This window comes from Balaenoptera ricei, chromosome 20, assembly GCF_028023285.1.
Source record: "Balaenoptera ricei isolate mBalRic1 chromosome 20, mBalRic1.hap2, whole genome shotgun sequence".
In the NCBI taxonomy this organism is placed as follows: domain Eukaryota; kingdom Metazoa; phylum Chordata; class Mammalia; order Artiodactyla; family Balaenopteridae; genus Balaenoptera; species Balaenoptera ricei.
Window position 1 is genome coordinate 37,174,628 of NC_082658.1, and position 19,519 is coordinate 37,194,146.

Below are 19,519 nucleotides of genomic sequence, written 5' to 3' on the forward strand. Positions count from 1 at the left end.
GAACCCAGAGGCGTGTCTAGCCACTGTCAAGGGAATCTCCGGAATCCGCAAAAGCAAGAGGATGGTGATGAAATTCATTTTCAGACTCGCTTCAGATAATGCTTAGGCTTATCTCTTCTCCTCTGAGATTACAGTCTCTTCTTCATCTTGTTCTGATGCTGGGTGTTTATACGCGGAGCCTCTTGTTCCTCCCACCCATGGGCACAGCCATGCTTTTATTTCTTCTGCCCTCTCCAAGCAGTATTCTTTTTAGCGTGTCTAACTCAGCTCTGTGGTCTGTCCTCTACTGTCTTCACGTCTAATCTTTTATCTTATCTAATCTTTTTTCTTCCCTCTGTCTCTGTATGTGTGTCAGTATCGTGTCTGGTTACATAGCTCTGATTTCAACCTGCGTGAATGCCCCCTTCAGAGATGACAGTGCTTCCCCCCACCCTCCCTTCATTAGTTTTTCAGCCACTTGGAATTAGCCGATTGGTAATTGTAGAAATCGCAGTGTGGGCTATTGTGGTGAGTCTTGGTTTCCACTTCAGGAAACGTCTAGATTTGTGGGACTTGGGTCTCAGAATTTGAGAGCAGGGCCTTGAACTTTGGAATCTGGGCCCAGAAGGGAGAGAGAGCTGCTTTTTCCTCAGCCAGTAGAGGGAACCGGAACGCAGGGGTGCAAGCGGGCGTTCCCTGCATCCACCAGAAGAGGGCGTCATACCCACGGTCCTCCAAAGTTGGAATTTCTGCCACAGAAATAAGTCTTGTCCCGGTGGCCTCCTGAAGACTCAAAGATGGGATGGCATGACACTACAGCCATGCTACTTATTGGTGCTTTGGCCACTTCCAATACTGTGTAATGGTAAAAAGCTAAGAATTTTGAAGAAGTGGACCCAACGTTGGTCCAAATTAATGGGTGGGTTTGTGGGCCTGGGCTATGAACGTGTGGCTGGCAAATTGGAAAGCTGATGGGGCCATGAGGCTTGGTGGTGGAAATGACGATGAGAATGTCTGGCGTTCTCTGACGTAACCTGTAGAGCATGGGAGCCAGCCTGGTTGGAGGGGCCCGTCATATTTCCACCTATGACATTTAGAATTTCTGTTTGGCAAGGCAGCTCACGGGGGGGCTAGAGCAAGTTTCCAAGTGGAGACACAGGTGGAAGGGAAGGTGACGGTGGCACCGTGTCACCGATTTCCAGGTGGAGTTAAAAGGCATAGCTGTTTTCTTTGGGGGCCGCCCCCGCACCCTTCATTAAGACTAAGTTGGTAACTGATTAAAAAAAAGAAGAAATGGAAGATTAAGCCCAAGAGGCTGGAGGAGAAAATGGTTTCCAGGTGGAGAGGGCTGCTACTTCATTAACACCACTGAGTGTTCAAGGAGCCCACTGCCCTCCTACCCTCCCAGGCAGTGCTGGGCACCGGCCAGGGCTAGGAGGCAAAGGGCTCTGTCACTGCCAAGCAGTGAAGCCGTTTAGTAAAATATTTACCCACGTGTATAAGAATAATGATGACAGAATGACGAACAGCAGTTCAATAGCTTTAAGGTACGTGGGAGAGCAGGCCTGGATTTTTTTTTTTTTAATTTTATTTATTTATTTGGCTGCACAGGGTCTTAGTTGTGGCAGGCGGGCTCCTTAGTTGTGGCATGAGAACTCTTAGTTGCGGCATGCATGTGGGATCTAGTTCCCTGACCAGGGATTGAACCCGGGCCCCCTGCATTGGGAGCATGGAGTCTTAACCACTGCGCCACCTGGGAAGTCCCAGCCCTGGATATTTTTTAATGAGAATGGCGACTTTCTGTTTAATTCCTGAGGCTTCTGTCTTGCGCCAACCGTACCCACATTCAAATAAGAGAGCCGTGGCTGGGGAGGGGGCTCACCAGGCTGGCAGAAGGTGTTGCCTGCAGGATGCTGTCACCCAGAGGGACTGGCGCCAGCCTCACACCCAATCCCAAGCTACCGTCCACTTCTTGCAACTTCTGAAGAATAAAGATTTTCAGTCCCTGTCCCCACTATAGCTAGAATGATCCTCTGCTGTGGTCACTCAATTAATGATATTGATTCATTACGAGTGTGACCTGTTCTTCAGCTAGGCATGTAGGGAGCGTTTGCCCTGGTTGGCGTGGTAATTCTGAGTTGGAGATGAGGACAGAAGAAGGCAGAGGGAACAAAAGACAGCAACACTCTGCAACCACACACTAGGTGTCTAGCTGTGTCCAATGTGGAAATGGAAAGGAAAAAAGGAAAATTTTTGGCTAAACACTTCCCCCCGCCTTCATTAGGGAGCTTTTTGCATTTCCATCCCCAGTTTGGAAAAGAAATAATGAAACAAAATGTATTCTCTCCATCATTTAAATAAAGGAAAACTTTATGTCTCTAAATATATCAAACAATGTTAGGAGTAAATAAATTACAGATATTTGTGTGTTAGATCAGTAAAGACTGTTTGAAAAATATAATTTCACTTTCTCTCAGCCTCACACCCTCTGCCTTTTTTCATGTCTTTTCCAGATACTGTATACCTCCAGTTATGACCGTTAGAAAGAAACCATCTTGGCTTTCCCATATTATACATTTCGAGAAGGACTGACTTAGGATCTGTACACACATGCTTATTTTTTACTTCCTGGAAGAAAACAAACTAGCCCTGAATTTAAGAGCATGCTCAGAAGTCAGTTCTTGAGGAAAGAAGTTGTTTATTTATTTACGGGAAATACAAAGGGCCCATTACCTTTAGACAGGGAATTTATGCTTGGTGGAATTTTCATGAATAAAAATTCATTTTATTAAAGATTTTCTGGTTAAAAATACGGTTTGCTTTTTTGGGTCAAAGTCCGCCATGTCTGTTCTGAACAGTAAGGCTTGTGAGGCTACCGAGACAGATAAAGTGTACGGACTCTTTTTTTTTTTTTTAATTTATTTTTATTTTTATTTATTTATTTTTGGCTGTGTTGGGTCTTCGTTTCTGTGCGAGGGCTTTCTCTAGTTGCGGGCGGGGGCCACTCCTCATTGCGATGGCGCGGGCCTCTCACTGTCGTGGCCTCTCTTGTTGCGGAGCACAGGCTCCAGACGCGCAGGCTCAAGTAGTTGTGGCTCACGGGCCTAGTTGCTCCGCGGCATGTGGGATCCTCCCAGACCAGGGCTCGAACCCGTGTGCCCTGCATCGGCAGGCAGATTCTCAACCACTGCACCACCAGGGAAGCCCCGGACTCTTCAATTAGAGAGGCACTTGGCCTGCCGGTAAAACGCAATACCAAGGGCTTCCCTGGTGGCGCAGTGGTTGAGAATCTGCCTGGCGATGCAGGGCACACGGGTTCGAGCCCTGGTCTGGGAAGATCCCAAATGCCGCGGAGCAACGAGGCCCGTGAGCCACAATTACTGAGCCTGCGCGTCTGGAGCCTGTGCTCCGCAACGAGAGGCTGCGATAGTGAGAGGCCCGTGCACGGCGATGAAGAGTGGCCCTCACTTGCCGCAACTAGAGAAAGCCCTCGCACAGAAACAAAGACCCAACACAGCTATAAATAAATAAATAAATAAATAATTAAAAAAAAAAATGCAATACCAAGAAGTAAACAAAGAGCTTTTTGCAAAAAAGACAGAGTTTAAATGGATCTTGCTTTTCCAATTTGAAAACGTGCTCACGGTTGTTAGTAACTGAGTCAAGACATTTAAATCATACATATACTTTTATATCTTAACAGCGACCTTTTATAAGTGTGCAGTGGGGATAAGCAGATGAGCAAAGGGATGCTCCAGAAAGAGCACTGTAGGTAATTGAACATGAAATATGTTGCAATCTGATAACATTAATAATATGCAGTCACTACTTTATATCTAATATGCAGTTCATTTGGCTAGAGTCTTACTAAAGCACTCCAGAACTGTTAGTGTAGGAATCCTGCCACAAACCTACGAAGTAAGCAGTTCTGTTTTCGTGCATTTTGAAGTACCTCTGTATTAATCATCTATTCTGTGCAGCAAATTAGCCCCAAACGTAGTAGCTTCAAACAAGTATTTAATGTCTCACCCAGTATCTGAGGGTCAGGAATTGGGAGTGGCTTAGCTGGGAGGTTCTGGCTCCAGGTCTCTCGGGAAGTTGTTGAGACGTGAGCTGGGGTAGCTGTCCTCTGAAGGCATGGCTGGGGCTGGCAGATGCACCCTTAAGATGTCTCACAATCCTGGCAGGTTAGTTCGGGCTGCTGACAGGAAACTGCAATTCTTCTCCACGTGGGCCTCTCCAGCAGGCTACTTGTGCATCTTGACGGCATGAAAGCCGGCTTCCCCTAGAGTGATCAGAGAGAGAGAGCCAGGCGGAGGGCGCGTGCCTTTTCTGATCCAGCCTCGGAATTCAACCGCCATCATTTCCTCCACATTCTATTCATCAGAAGCCAGTGACTAAGTACAGACCACACTCAGGGTGAGGGGAATTAAACTCCACCTCTTACAGGAGGACTAAAGAATGTGTGGAGATACTTTAAAACCATCATGACCCCGTTTACAGATGAGGGTGGCTTATCCGTTCAAGGTCACCTGGCTACTAGAAGACCCTACACGCAAGGCAGCAGACTGCTTTATTTTCCCTCTGCTGTGCCATCCACACACACAAAACAAACCAGAAGACCCCACATTCCTGAAATCACTGCACACAAATTCAGAATCTGCCTTTTTAAACTGGCCAAGCTCTTCTAAAAGCAGCAGGAGACTTTATGTTGGAAATGGATGAAATGGACACAAGACTGGAAGGTAGGAGTCAGCTTTCTTCTTAATCAGCTCTGCGACCTTGAGGAAAAAAACCACTTCTCTCTGGGCTGGTTTCCTCCTTTGTAAAACAAGAGGGGCTAGCTGAGTGGTTTCCAAACTTAGTTGGCCATCACAGTCCTCTGGGGAATAAAAGACTCTCTGGCCTTACATTAAATCTACCAGGTCACAACCTCCAGGAATCTGTAAAATTAAAAAGCTCCCCAGGAGTCCAATGCACGGGTGTGCAGACACTAGGAACCACTGGACTAGATTATTGCTCATGCTTTCAGCTCTAACGTTATTTTAACTCCTCCCTTCTGACTGGATGTACCCAGGTAAATCATCAGTTCTGGACCCTTGCTACAATCATCAGGGAAATTTTAGATGTCTGGGGCTCCCCTCAGGCAAAATAAATCAGACATTCTGGGAAGGGGCCTAGGGATCATTACGGTCTGTTTGTTTTTATCAGTATGTTTTCCAATAGTCATGTTCAACCTTGGTGGCACGTTAGAATCAGTTGAGAAGTTTTAAAAAAGATCACTGCCCACACTGTCCCCCAGAATAATTAAATCAGAATCTTGTGGGTGGAAGCAAGCATCAGTATTTTTTAAAGTTCCCAGGTGATTATAATGAATAGTCACACTGACCAGTGTTTGCCTCATTTGAGATAATTCCAATGCTGCCTCACCCGTAAAAGATTATTCAGAAGAAAAATTATTCAGAAATCCTAGATGCCACAGTATTCTAAGAAAAAATGCATTTTAAATGGAAGATAGTAAAAATTAAATGGAAGTGAGTTTCCATTTCTGTCAATATGGCAGACTAAATAACTTGAAAATCCTCCCACTATAAATACTGGTTTATAAATATAAACCATGTATAAATATTGGTCAAGATGTAATAAACACCCATTGAAATGAGCTCATGGGGCAACAAAGAAAGGCCTCCAGTGCCAGAAGCAAGAGAAAGATGACAGCATGGTGAGCAAGAAGGAGGATGCGGAGCTGGTCTCAGGCAGGTTTGTTGGCCTTGAAAGGCTGAAGTTTGAGCATCAAAATGGAAAGAAGACTGTTGTTTGAGTCCAGTAAAGCAGGGAGATGGAACTGAGATACCCGAGTAAATGTGGGACCTTGAAAGGGATGAATCATTATAGAAATAATTCACTGGAAAAAAATCTCCCTAGTGGCACAGGGAGACAAGAAAATTTGTCTTGGCATAAGTTGAAAGTGGAGAAAAAAGTCTTCACTGAGAATTTGGGACTACAGCCCAGTCTCATGTAAATCTGGGACTGAAATTTACCCTTCCTCTATGGTCCAGGAACCCTAAAGTGGAAATAAAAAGATAAAAATACTGACCCAACACCAAACTACAAAACATACATGGATACAATCCACCATGACCAAGATGTAGTAGATACAAGAGTCCCAAGAACCTCAGATAACAGAACTATCAGACAGACTATAAAATAAGTAAGTTAAAAAATTATTAAAGACATAAAAGAACATTTGGAACCATCAGAAAATAACATAACACTATAAAAAAAGGTAGATTTGAAAGATAACTAAACAGAACTTCTAGAAATGACACATATAGTCATTGAAATGAAAAGCTCAGTGGATGAGTTACACAGCAGATTTGACACAGCTGAAGAAAAAATAGCAAATAGATCTGAAGAAAATGCCCAGGAAGCAGCACAGAGAGTCAAAGTGATAGAAAGTCTGAGAGAAAAGTTCAGGCTATGTTGCACAGAAAGAGAAGGTGCATTGTACACCTAATATGAGCACCAGAAGGTGAGAATAGAGAGGGTGTAAGGGAGACAGGATTTACATAGACAACTGCTGACAGTTTTCCAGGTTTGATCAAAAACATGCATCCTGAGATTTTGGATATGCAATGAATCTTGAACCATGTAAATAAAATAAATTCACACCTGAACACCGCATGGTAAGAATGCAGGAAGTCAAAGACAAGAGAGAAAAATCTTAAAACCAGAAAGAAAAAACAGATTACCTACAGAGGAATGACATTTAGACTGACAGCAAATGTCTCAACAATAAATAGAAAACAAGAAGACATGACATATTCATAAAAGTGCTGAGGATAAAATAACTTTCAATCTAGAATTTTACAGCCAGAGAAATCATCATTCAAGGATAAGAGTGAAATAAGACAATTTTATACTAATAGAGAAAGCACATCACTCACATAACCTCCCTAAAAAAAAACTGCTAAAGGATATGTTTCAAGGGAAAGGGCTGGTACCTAGAAGAAAGGGAGAAAAACATGCTAGAAACAAAGGTGAACAAATTGGTAAACATGGGCAAATCGAAACAATGACTGTATAAAACTAAAATGACAGTAGTGATTAAATTTAGGGGTATAAAAACAGGTGAGTCTAAAATAAGAAGCAATAATAACATGTAAAAGGGAGGATGTAATTGAAGTTGAATGATTCTCTGTTTATTGTAGAGTTTCAGGGAGGCTGGATTAAGTGTACATGTTAAAAATTGTAAAGTAATCACTAAAGGAATAGAAATATATCTTACAACTCCTAAATGAGTTAAAGAGGAAAAGGGAAAAAAGAATTCTTGATCAGTTCAATAGAAGAAAAGAAAGGAAGTAAACAAAAAACTTAGAGAAAGCAGAAGAAAATGAGACATCAGTTCCAAATGTCAGAAATCAGTAGATCAACAGGCTGTCTTATACATTGCTAGTGGGAGTACAAATTGGAAGAGCAACTTTGGAAAACAGTTTAGCGTTATTTTGTAAAGTTTTACATTTACATAGCTCATGACGCAGGAATCACTCCAAAGAGAAAATTCTGCCCGCATACACCAGAAGGTAAGACTACTTATCACAGCTGCTTGTAACAGCAAAAAATTGGAACAACTCAAAGGCCTGTGACAGGAGAATGGACAAACTAATTTGTGGGACAGTCATGAAATGGAATTTTATACAACTATGGAAAATAATGAACTACAGCCAGAAGCAACAGTCTAGTTGAATCTTAGTAATACCATGTTGAGTAAGAAATATAGGCCTCAGAAAATTTTTGTAAAATTTTAAACCGAGTATATGATAAAAATTTGATAAAACTTTTTAAAAAGCAAAGAAGAATAATAAATACAAGATTGAGACTGGTGGTTTCTTCAGGTGGGGGAACAGATAGAGGAGGAGCATATAAGTAGTTGTAAGTCACTGTTACTGTTTTAGTTCTCTAGTTGAATAGTAGGTTTACAAGTGTTCATAATATCAAAAAATAAAATAAAATAAGGCCATGGATATACCTAATGATGATAGTATGTTTATGCCAGAGATTGTGATTAATATAGTTTTGTGCCCCTAAGTTTCATTAAAAATATCGGCAATTACATTAAATGTAAATGGACTAAACTTACTAGTCAACCCAATAAATAAATGAATAAGATCCAGGAACATGCTGTATAAGAGACTTATCTAAAAATCAAAGACATAGAAAGGTTGAAAGTAAAAGGATGGAAAAAGATATGCCAGACAAATGCCAGCTAGAAGTGAGAGTAGTTATATTTATTGCAGGCAAAGTAGACTTTAAAGCAAAAAGCACTAGGGTTAAAGATCATCTGTGCATATATTAAAGAAACGATTCACTAGGAAAACAGTAAATCTAAGCTTGTATGCACTTAATTACACAGCTTCAAAATAAATAAAGCAAAATGAGAAATAACATGTTAAAAAATAAAAGAAATGCAGTCATAGTATGAGATTTTCATAGCCCTTTTTGATGTACCTTATCGCATACTTTTAAAATATAGAGAGCAAAATTTGAGAGATTTACAGTAGATATTGGCAAATTCAATCATATAAGGAGATTTTAATGTGCCACTATAAAAAGTGATAGATATTAGTAAGGCTAAAGAAAATCTGGATAATATAATTAACAAGCTTGATTTAACAGACTCATACAGAATGCTATACAACAAATAAGATATACACATTCTTTTCAAAACCACAGGAGTATTTATAAAAACTATTTACCAAAGCAAATCTCAACAAATAATAAAGAATATGCTACATACAGACCACCTCTCTGACCTTAATTAAGTTAGACATAAATAACTAAAAACAAAAACAAAAACTTGTGTTTAGAAATGTAAAAATACATGTGTATTGAGGCAAAGAAGAAATCATAATCGAAATCTAAACATTCTTTGCCTGGGATGGTAATAAAAATTCTACATATTTTGTGGAATGTAGTTTGAGTGGCACTTGGAGTGAAATCTGTAGCCTTAAATGTTAAAAAAAAAAGAAAACAGAAGTGTGGAAATTAATTACTTAAGCCATCAAGAATCTTTTTAAGCCAACAAAATAAATCCAGAGAACAGAACAAAGAAAATAACATGATATATTAACAATACACAATTAGATCAGGAGTCCCCAGCCCCTGGGCCGCGGACTGCTAGTGGTCTGAAGCCTGTTAGGAATCCGGCTGCACAGCAGGAGGTGAGCGGCGGGTGAGCTAGCAAAGCTTCAACTGCCGCTCCCATTGCTCGCATTACTGCATTACTCCCGAACCATATCCCTCCCCCCCCACGACCGTGGAAAGAAAAAGGTTGGGGACCACTGATTAGATTATATTTTATATATGGTATATATTCTTATACATAAGAACATAAAATATATAATAGTATATAAAAGTGAAAATTAATGAAACAAAAAAATAGTATTAACCAAATTGAAAGTTGATTCTTTGAAAACACTAGTAGAAAGTAGAAAGAAACACTAGATAAAAATAGGGAGATCTCTGACACAACTGATCCAGAAAAGAGAAGATACATATACAATAATATTTGGAATGAAAAAAAATGAAGGGTATGGATAGATGCAGCAGAGATTAGAATATATTAAGAGAGAACTATGAGCAGCATTTTTTAAATAAATTTGAAAACCTAGCTGGTATGGACAATTTCCCTGAAAAATATAATGAGTAAAAATTGAGTTAGGAAGAATATAAAACCTAAAGAGATCCATAGCCATCAAAGAAATGGAATCAGTAGTTAAAAATCAACCTAGGAAATGTTTATCCCAGAGCCAGACATTTTACTGGCAAGTTCTACCAAACAGTCAAGGAACACATAATTCCAATTTTATACACACTGTTCGAGAAAATGGAAAAAGAAGGAACCAGTTCATTTTTTGAGGCCAGTATAACCAGAGAAGGGCAATATGAGAAGGGAAAACTGCAGCCTATTTGACTTATGGACATGGATACAAAAATGCCTACAATGAAGTTAGATGTTGACCTTCATTCATTCATTCATTCATTCATCCTTTCATTCGTTCAACAAATATTTGCTTAGTGTTAACCATGCACCAATAGGCACTGTGCTAATACTTGGAGAGCAGAAATGGACAGGAGCTTATGGCTTAGTGGAAGAGATAAGCAATAAAGCAAATGATCACACAGGGTAGGGTACACAGAGGGCATTCTGGCAGGATAACAGTGCATACCGAGGGGGATTCAACCTCGTCAGAGAGGTCAGGGAATGCTTTCCAGGCATATTAGTGGAGCAAGAATGAGTGTGGGAAGAGCGTTTAGGAGGTTACTGCAGGGGCTCCAGTGGGAGATCTGAGATGCAGTAGCAGGAATTTGAGAGACATTGAGGAAGTAAAACCAACAGAGCTTCATGATGGATTGCACATGGGAAGGTGTCAACCTGAAGAGGGGTCAACCTTGTCTCTAAGATGGCTGGGGCTCTGTTCATCGAGAAAACTTTAAAAGAGGTTCAGGTTTAGGGGAAACGAGCATGCATGTGGTTTTGGAAATGTGGAGTTTGGCGGTAACTTTAGGAAGGCTAAGTGGAAATGATGAATAGGAAATTAACCAGAGCCTGGAGTTCTGTGGGGAGAGCAGGCTGGAGATTTTAATTTGAGTGGCATCAGAACGTAGGTGGTATTTAACCCATCCTTCAGAGGATCTCATCCAGAGAGGGTGTGTAGTTAGGGGAGAGAATGAACACCACTATTTAAAGGAAAGGCAGAGGAGGAGGAGTCAGGGCAAAGAGAGGAGGAAAGGCAGGAGAGGTAGGAGGAAAGGCAGGAGAATGTGGGCATCAAGGATGCCAAGGGAAGAGTGAGTTACAAAGAATGGAGTGTCCAACAGTGTCATGGGCTGTTGAAACTTTAAGAGGGTGGAGGACTGATGTGCTCCTGGCATTCTCCTAACCCAGGGGCTACATTAAGTGAGTGAGCTGGAGGAGAAATGCATAATGATAATAAACTAAGAGCAGCAAGAGTGAATTTTTTGGACAATGAGACTCTTCCTGTAACCTGTTTATGGTGATGGTTACTAGACTCCATGCATTTGTCAAAACTCAGACTTATAGACGAAGAAGAGTAAATGTTACTGCATGTAAGTTAAAAATAAATAAATAAAAACAATGCAGTATTGGTGATTTAAGATCTAACTTCCTCTTTATAACTGCAGGGCTAGCTCCTGCAATTTAATTCAGTTCAGCTTGTGTAGGTCTACAACAGGGAACAAGGGCACCCCACTCTCACCTTGTTAAGGGCAGAATAAATATGCATGCAGCAGAGCCAAAGGGCATGGGACTGATGGCCAGAGCTCCGCTAAGGAACTGACAGGTGGTGGGTAGGGTGTAGCCTGGTAAACTTGGTTCCTCTGGGCCCCTGATGTAAAATGAGGGGGGTGGATCAGGAAAGGCCTTTCCACCTCTGATGATCTGTGGTTCTAGTGTAAAAATCCCCCACAAAAATCCCATTAGCTCTGTTGTCTGCATTTTGTTATTGAGAATAGTCATAATAAACAATTACCATAATAACAACTGGCTCTTCAACACATGGGACCCCAGATGATTTGGGAAGCAGCTTGGAGTGAATTGGAAAATGCTTGGGCTTCTGGTTTAAAGTTTTAAAGTGCCTTCTAAAAATCATATGATAACAAGCACAGCCCATATAGGCTTGCAATGAAAAAGGGACTTTTACATGTGTTCATTTCAAACCCTCCCCTCACCCTATCAATGCTGTCAAGGAAGAATTATCCCAATTTAGGAGACAGGGAGATTAAGAGCCTGGTCACTCACGGGTTTGGCTGATGTTGGTATTTTCCAAATAGTCTATTTTTCAAAGACCCACAGTGGATTTGGTGCAGTTTTGGTGTTGAGTGTATTCCACTGTATCCTAATCCTATGAAAATTAGTGGAAAAGTGTTAATTGGGCATCAATTCATGCTTAACATTAATTTGAGTATTTGATGAACCACAAATACCCAATGATGTTGCCCCCTTAAGCCATATTAACTCAATTTATTGTAATAATTAAAAACAATAAGGATAATTATACCCTTATTGTTTTAAATACCCCACAAATTGAATCCAGCCTGAATTTAGCCGGCCTGAAATCCGCTGGAGAAGTGGGCTTTGTTTTTGGGAAGCTACAAAATTATCTTTTAGGAATTTTCAGCGCCGGAAAGGATAAAAGCCAGCATTTATTAAGCACCTACTGTGTGCCAGGACCTGTGCCGCACCACACTGCTCCCAAGGTGGCGGGGGTGTGTGTTTGAAGCCTTCTGCCACCCTCAGCTACATCCCCAGATGGTGGGGGGCTTGGGCTATTCACATCTCATGCATTTTACTACCTCGGCATAGAAACAATAACATAGATATAGCAAACGGGTTGGAGAGGGGTTTCCTGAAATAACCATCCTTCCCGGCCCTCCCAGAGATGCTCCCAAATTATTTCTCACTATATAAAAAAATTTGATTTGAACTCCGATCATTTGACCTTGACCTCTATAACCCTATGTTCTTATATTTTTAAAGCGCCTTATGATTAACGCTGAAACCCTTTCTTCGGCATTTTCTCACCACTGGAATCGCGACAGTTTCCTCAAAGTTCCAAAATAACCTTTCCCGGGCAAGGATTCGTACCTCTGCCGGGGAAGGGCGGGGAGCCGCGCAAGACGTGCCGGTGCGGAGCGAGAGCCAGAGAGAACTTCCAGCGCGAAAGGAAAATAAAACTTGTGGCTGGTGTTTGTGCGGGAGAGTCTCCGCAATCCTGAAGCCCCGCGATCCTGAGGGGTCTCGGCGGCTGCCCGAGGAGCGCCAGGGTTTGGATTTGATCCCGACGTCCTTGACCTAAATTTCTGCGCGGTGGCTGGAAAAAGGGCGCAGAGCCGGGCAGGCGGCTGTTGCCATCCCCGGATCCAGGCGGCCGGGTCCGGGGAACTTGAATGGAGAGGCCGAACTAGAGGGGTGGGGGGCATCTTCTCCCCTGCCCCAGTGAGGAGCCGCGGCGAGCTCCCCGCGCCTCCCCCTCCCCCGATCCACCCGCCCCCCGCAGCCCATGTGACCCAGGGAAGTCGGGGTGCGCTCCCCTTGGCTCGGCCCGCCCGGAGGCGGGGCTCCTCGGGCCGCGGGGTTCGCGCACCGCCCCCATGGGTCGGGCAGCGGGGGGCAGAGTGTGCGCGCGCGGGCAGGCGGGGGCCGCACCGGGGTGCGTGACGTCACCGGCATTGGTTACACGACGTTCTAGAACTCCGCCCCACGTGCGCCGCGGAGGAGGGGGAGGAGGAGGAGGGGATGGGGGTGGGGAGGAGGAGGGGGAGAGGTGGGGATGGGCCGGGGGGGCGGGGACGGGGGGTGTGCGAGCAGCGGGGCTGAGCTAAGCCGAGCCCACGTGTGACGGCTCTCGCCGCTGCCCCGGCTCCGCCGCTCTTAGAGAGATTCGGAGGAGCCCGGGCGGGGGGGAGGAGGAGGGGGAGGAGGGAGCGGGAGATCTCGGGGCTCGGAGCCGGCCGCCGCTCCGCTCCGATCGCTGTGGGGCTCGGTTTTTTGGGGGTGGGGGGGCGGGGGGGCTCAGAAATGGAGGCAAATGGGAGCCAAGGCACCTCGGGCAGCGCCAACGACTCCCAGCACGACCCCGGGTAAGTTTCCAGCCGCTGCCCACCGCGCCGCCTCGGGCTCGCTCTCCTTGCAGCGGCGGGGACGGCGGTGCGCGGAGCCGGGCATCTCCCGCGCCCCCCCCAGTCCCTCCCGCGCGCCCCCCCCCCTCCCAGTGGAAGTTACACACCTTTGGATTGCATTTCGCCGTCACCTTCTCCCCCACCCCACCTCCCGGCTCTCGCTCGCTCGCTCCCCCCCCCTCCCCGCTTTCCTTTTAGCTTTTGTAAGTTACACGTCAAAATGGCCGATCTGACATCGGTGCTCACTTCTGTTATGTTTTCTCCCTCTAGTAAAATGTTTATCGGTGGACTGAGCTGGCAGACCTCACCAGGTAAGGGAGGGAGGGGGGGACGCCTGGGTCCCCCCCTTCTTGGCTTCTTTATTGCTCTTTGTTATCCCGGTGTAGGAGCCCCCCCCCCTCGCCATTGGCTCCCCACTTCTCCTGTGCAAGGTTATTTTTTTAAATAGCAAATCCTTTCCGAGCCCTCTACGCGACCTCTGTTGCCGAATTTCCCCCGCGTGTGCAAAAAAAAAAAAAACCCAGAATAACAACAGAAAACTACTTTTGGTTTTTGTCCTTGATCAAAATTTGCATTGCTTTTTTTTTTCCACACCTTCTCCCCCCCCCCCCCCCCAATCTCTCTCTTTCTCTCTCTACAGATAGCCTTAGAGACTATTTTAGCAAATTTGGAGAAATTAGAGAATGTATGGTCATGAGAGATCCCACTACGAAACGCTCCAGGTAAAGCATTCCCTTCTGGATTTTGTCTTTATTTTAGAACAAAGTTTAAGTGTTATTTTTGGAGGTGTCTTCGGAAGTAGCTAAGCGGATTTAGAATGGGGCTCAGGCATGTGGCTGGTTTCGAACGTCGCTCCATCCTCCCCCCTCCTCCATTAACCCCAAAGGTTATTGTTAATTGGGGCTGAATTCTGGATACACAGATGCCCACATCTCCGCTTTAAGTCATTTTCCCGTCGCTTCTTTTTCTTCTGTTTCAAATGACATTCAGCTTCATTCACTTTCCACATAGTTTTTTTTTTTTTTTTTTTTTTTAATGTGTGCTTCCCCCGCACTCCCAACTCCCCGAACTCTTAAGCCCCTTTAGAAAGCTGGTTGGATCTCCTCTAAGTGCCTGGGTTTCTTCGGAATAAAACAAAGCGTTAAAGAAAGGGAAGGGGAGGAGGAGGAGAGAAACTGAGGTGGCGAAAGAGTGGAGACACCAGCGTTCTCCAAGTTACCTCCACCCGCCCTGCCCCCGTTCCACTTCCCCCATTAACCTTGATGTGTTTCCTTGCGAGGCCGAGGGCTGTAGGCAGGAGGGGGTGGGGAGGGTGGGGAGGGTGGGGAGTGGGGGTGAGCGGGGGCAACTTTGCTCTCCATTCTGCATTAGGGCTCGCTCCTTGTTGCTCTCGATGGTGTCACATTTTCTTGTTTGTTTTTCTCCCTCTTTGTCTCATTTCAGAGGCTTCGGTTTCGTCACGTTCGCAGACCCAGCAAGTGTAGATAAAGTATTAGGTCAGCCCCACCACGAGTTAGATTCCAAGACGGTAGGTTGCTTTTCCTTGTTGTTGTTGTTTGCCCCTTTTCAGGACCGATCTGGGCATTGACAGCCCAATTTAAAGAGACAGTGTCTTCTTTTGCCTCTGTGCTGAGAACTGGGTACTTTGCAGCCGAGGTTGCAAGTCGGTCCTAAAGTTTGCCGCAAAGGCTGGATTTGGGGTTTTCTTTTTAGAGCCTGTCCCACTGCAGCCCCAGATGCTGCCAGGCCTAGGCTTGGGGGAGGGGTCGGCTTGGGGAGAGGCTATCTTCCGGGCCAAAGGACCCTGCGAAGAGACTCCACCACCGATCAGAGGCAACTTTTCTTTGTCAGCCGAGCCCAGCCCGCGTTAACCAACTGTGGCTGTGGGAATCGGCTCTTAGAAGGCACAGCTTGCTTCATGGCTGAGGGGGACAGGGGGCCGAGGGGGACTGGGGGCCGAGGGGGACTGGGGACGCGAGGAGGTGAGGGGGCGCTAACCACAGTCCAGGCAACAGGTTCCTCTTGGGCACTTCGGATTTGGAAGGTGGTTTGAGAAGGGAAGGATACCTCCCAGATCCAAGCTGGGCATCCAGTGGGTGACTCCAGATGGTGTGAAATCTAAGGCTGATAAGGTCTTGGGTTTCAAAGTGGTTTTTTTTTTTGTTTGTTTTTTCTTTTCTTTTTCAGATCCTTTGAGTGTGGGTACTTTTACAGCATTAGAAGGTTTTAAAGTCCATTGTTGAGGGGATAAAAGTCTCTAAGGTCAGAAGAGGAAGGGAAGAAAGTATCAGTGTATAATAATACATTTAATGGGGGAGAGGAAGGGGGGTTCATAGCATTTTATTGTGGCTCTCCTGCCTTCCTTGTCTACTAGAATTTCCCCATGGTTTTTATTCATCCGCCTTAAGGCAGGGGCCCTGAGGTGACTTTGGGATGCAGTGCTGGGCTGCTGGGGACTTCATCTCTCTGTGGTGGGTGAGTGGGATGGGGGCCGGGGTAGGGGTGGGGTGGAAAATCATGCTCTAGGCCCAGCTGCCCGTGCAGAGCTTGGGCAAGTTGTTCCCTGCCTCTAGGCCTCAGTTTCCTCTTCTGTAAAATAAAGGAGTGGAACAAGTGATCTTCTCATGTCCCTTTTGGCTTTAACACTGAATGGCAGAGAAGACAAGAACCTGGCCACCTTTGGTACCCTTGAATTGATTTTGCAAATTTACTCTTTTTCTCTGATCAGAGGTCAGGTGCATGCCTCCTACCCCGCACCCCCCCCACCAAAAAAAAAGAGGCCCACACTTTAAGTTGCTTTATTAATTGCACTGAACTTGTCCTAGCTTGTGGCCCAGCCTTTTTGCACTTTCAGATCATTTAATTTCAGGGACAATCATTTGCAGGGTGATAACGGATGTCTGAAGAATTTTTATCTCTTTGACTTCTTGGCTAGACAGTTCAAAAAGCTAGTAAAATTAAAGAGGAAAGATATTTCAAGGCAAATTTGGGAATTTATTATTCACCCCTCTGTCCACCCCGGGTGGGAGAAGTATTATAGTATTTGATTTCTATGGTGTCTGGTGGGTCATCTCCCTCAGTATCAGATGCAGCGCCTGCAGTTTTCCCTCACTAATTGTTTGTAGACATGTTTTGGTCACTATTATTTAGTATAACCTAGCTTTTGACTTTGTTTCAACGTTCAGTGCCGGAGGCAGAAGCGGTTGGTTTATTGACATGGAAACGAGGATCTTGTTTACTGTTACCTTAAAAGCTTTGTTTAGGTAACGGCCATTCACATCCAAAATAGTACCCTAGTCTTTTCCTAGAGGATTTGTAGCTACAGTAAGTAGAGTTGTACTTAACTAACTAATGTTTTCATTTTTGGTAGTTTCTTTTTCGTTCGTTTTTAAAAAACAGTTGACAGGGATGTACAAAAGGTTGGGATTTGCCTTACTTCTCTTGACCTGTCCTCTCCTTTTAAGATCTCAGCGTGTACACTTGGCCCACAGAAGATCTCTCATTGTGGTATAACATGTTGTTACCGCAATACCCTATACAGGAGATCTGAATTGGCTTCGAGTTTTGTAACTTTAGATATATATAATTTTTTAGCGCTCTGCTTTCTTTACTTCTCCCTACTCTCCTCTGGCTCCTGGCCTTTCCCTCACCTCTGACATGTTCCTCACCTTTTGCCCCACAAACAAGGTGACTTATTATGGCAGTTGTGTGCTGATCAGCTAAAAAAAAAAAACAACTTTGGGAGAGTGTTTATGGGAAGACATATCTGTCTTACGTTTGGTCAACAGAATGGAAAATCCACACCTGTTGTATTTCTCCTGTCAACAGCTCCTAGTCAGTGCTGAATATACCTGTAACTGTGGTAATGTTAATCTCCATGAAAGGGTAGTTTCGTAGATCAGAGATTTTTGTCTGTTTTAGTTTTTGCAAAGTAATCTCTCATTTCTCAGGTGATGTTTAAAGGTGGAAAACATGCTGCAGGCTTTTATGAGGTCTTTAAACTACCTTAATAAAAGTGGTGACTATGTCTTACTGGTTAGGTCCTAGGGGCTGTTAAGTCTGGGAACAGAATTAGCTCTGGTGTGACTTTCCCCCTCCTCTGTGCTTTTTCCCAAAGCATCACTCTCCCCGCCCCCGCCCCCCATGGCAGAACTGAAAACAAGGTTGAGATTTACATTTTAAAAGGGGAAAATTTTAATATGAAAGCCAAAGCGGATAAATAAATAACTTGTAGCTGTATTCATGCCACGCTCCGTGTTGAATTTTACCCAGAGGTTTGTGACATTTAGAAATCTAATGAAAACTAACAATGGGAATATTTTTTCATTCTTTCCTTACCCATATTTTCTGTCCAACAACTTTTCCCCCCTCAAATCAGCCTATTAGACTCAAATGCTTCTGTGGGAATTGTTCAGAGTTTTAAAGCCAGTCCCTGATTCAGATCTGCAGACGTCTGATCTGGTGTACTGGTTGTTTTTCCATTCAGACTGGGGTTGGGGTAGGGGGAATATCCTAAATGTTGCACTAGATTCTGACTGCTTTTTTACAGTAATTTTTTTTTTTTTTTGTATCCTCTCCCCATAACGGCCTTACTTTTCTAACATGGGTTTAGGTTGCTCATAGATTTTTACCCCCTGTGATTTTGAAAATCCAGGTGCATTTATCTCCAATGTTTCCATTTATTTTTATTCATTATTATTATTTTTAAGAACCCACTCAGTCTCTGTAGTTTTTGACACCTGCTTTCTTTTGAGGTATAACTACAGAACGAACTATCCTTTTGATTCATCTTAGGTAATTTTACTTTTGCCAAGATGAGTGAATTAATTCAAGCAGAGCATGGTGTTGCATGTTGATGGGGAGTTTTTTGGACGTTGTTGACTTAAAAAATTTTTGGAATCCCCTTCCCCACCTGTGTTGTTTAGTTATCATTGAGGAGAAGAACTACCATCCAGTTACGTGCTGCTGGAAGGGTCTTCCATGTAAATTTCAGGTTATGATTTTTTTTCAGTGATGATGTTCTCATCTTTTCTCCCAGAAAAGATGCAAATTAGATGCATGAAGCCCTAATGCAAGCGAAGCCCTTGCCTAAATAAGAACACATGAGATCTGGTGTATTACAGCATTACACATTGAAATTCATGGTGGGATGTTTCAGAAAGGCTCGCTGTGTTTGTTACATTTTGGGAGAGACCGTTGCAGTTTAGATCAAACTTTAAGGAAGCTTTTAAGTTGCCTGAGAAGTTACTAAAAGCTGGGTTAAAAGCCTGAGAAATGAGTGATTAATAACTAGGTGATTAGTCAGAATTGTTTTTCTCCCCTCAAAGTCATGCAGCTGACTCCTGCTTTTGCATTTTTTCCCCAGATTGACCCCAAAGTTGCATTTCCTCGTCGAGCGCAACCCAAGGTAAGTAGGAGAATCAGTAATAGGATTTTAGCCCTCCGAGGTGGTTGCCAAGGATTTCAAGTTTCCAACAGAGCACTGGCAAGGAAGCGTTGAAACCTGGTGCACACCGTTTCTTCAGGGTATCAGCACGTGGCTGTGGAGAGGCCAGGGCAGGCGCGCTCTGTGAAATAACCGTGCGTCTGCAAGTCAGCCGTCCCCAGGTGGGTTCTGAGCATCCAGCTGGGGGCAGGGGCAAGCCCGATCCTTCCTGGGAGGACATAGCTCCATCTGTTGCAATATTTATGCAAGTGTTCTATTTATTTTTTAAGCATCGCTGAGATCATATCAGGAAAAGTTGGACATTTCCTCGTGACTCTTTGTTGGAGGGTCCTCTTCTGAGGTCTTACAACTTAGAGTTTATGTAGAGGAGTAGAATTTAAGTAAACAACTTGT

General features: G+C 44.0%; 1 protein-coding gene and 1 long non-coding RNA gene across 10 annotated transcripts in view; one reads left to right on the forward strand and one right to left on the reverse strand.

Annotated features, from left to right (window-relative positions):
* Positions 1 to 3,979: 3,979 nt before the first annotated feature.
* On the reverse strand, positions 3,980 to 13,044 carry LOC132354869 (uncharacterized). 2 transcript variants are annotated; one of them, XR_009499439.1, is made up of 3 exons: positions 12,647 to 13,044; positions 11,801 to 11,903; positions 3,980 to 4,264 (listed from the first exon to the last, which is right to left on the reverse strand). It is a non-coding gene; the product is annotated as an uncharacterized LOC132354869 (long non-coding RNA). The 2 variants fall into 2 exon arrangements; XR_009499440.1 differs by lacking the exon at positions 11,801 to 11,903.
* Positions 13,045 to 13,541: 497 nt separating this feature from the next.
* MSI2 (musashi RNA binding protein 2) overlaps positions 13,542 to 19,519 on the forward strand; it is a 393,325-nt gene continuing 387,347 nt past the window's right edge. For all 8 annotated transcript variants that reach the window (XM_059908127.1, XM_059908124.1, XM_059908125.1 and 5 more), the window contains exons 1-5: positions 13,542 to 13,641; positions 13,951 to 13,991; positions 14,321 to 14,402; positions 15,124 to 15,208; positions 19,046 to 19,087. In XM_059908127.1, coding sequence (XP_059764110.1) covers positions 13,580 to 13,641; positions 13,951 to 13,991; positions 14,321 to 14,402; positions 15,124 to 15,208; positions 19,046 to 19,087 — 312 coding nt within the window. In that variant the 5' untranslated portion in view covers positions 13,542 to 13,579. The remainder of the gene's footprint in view (positions 13,642 to 13,950; positions 13,992 to 14,320; positions 14,403 to 15,123; positions 15,209 to 19,045; positions 19,088 to 19,519) is intronic.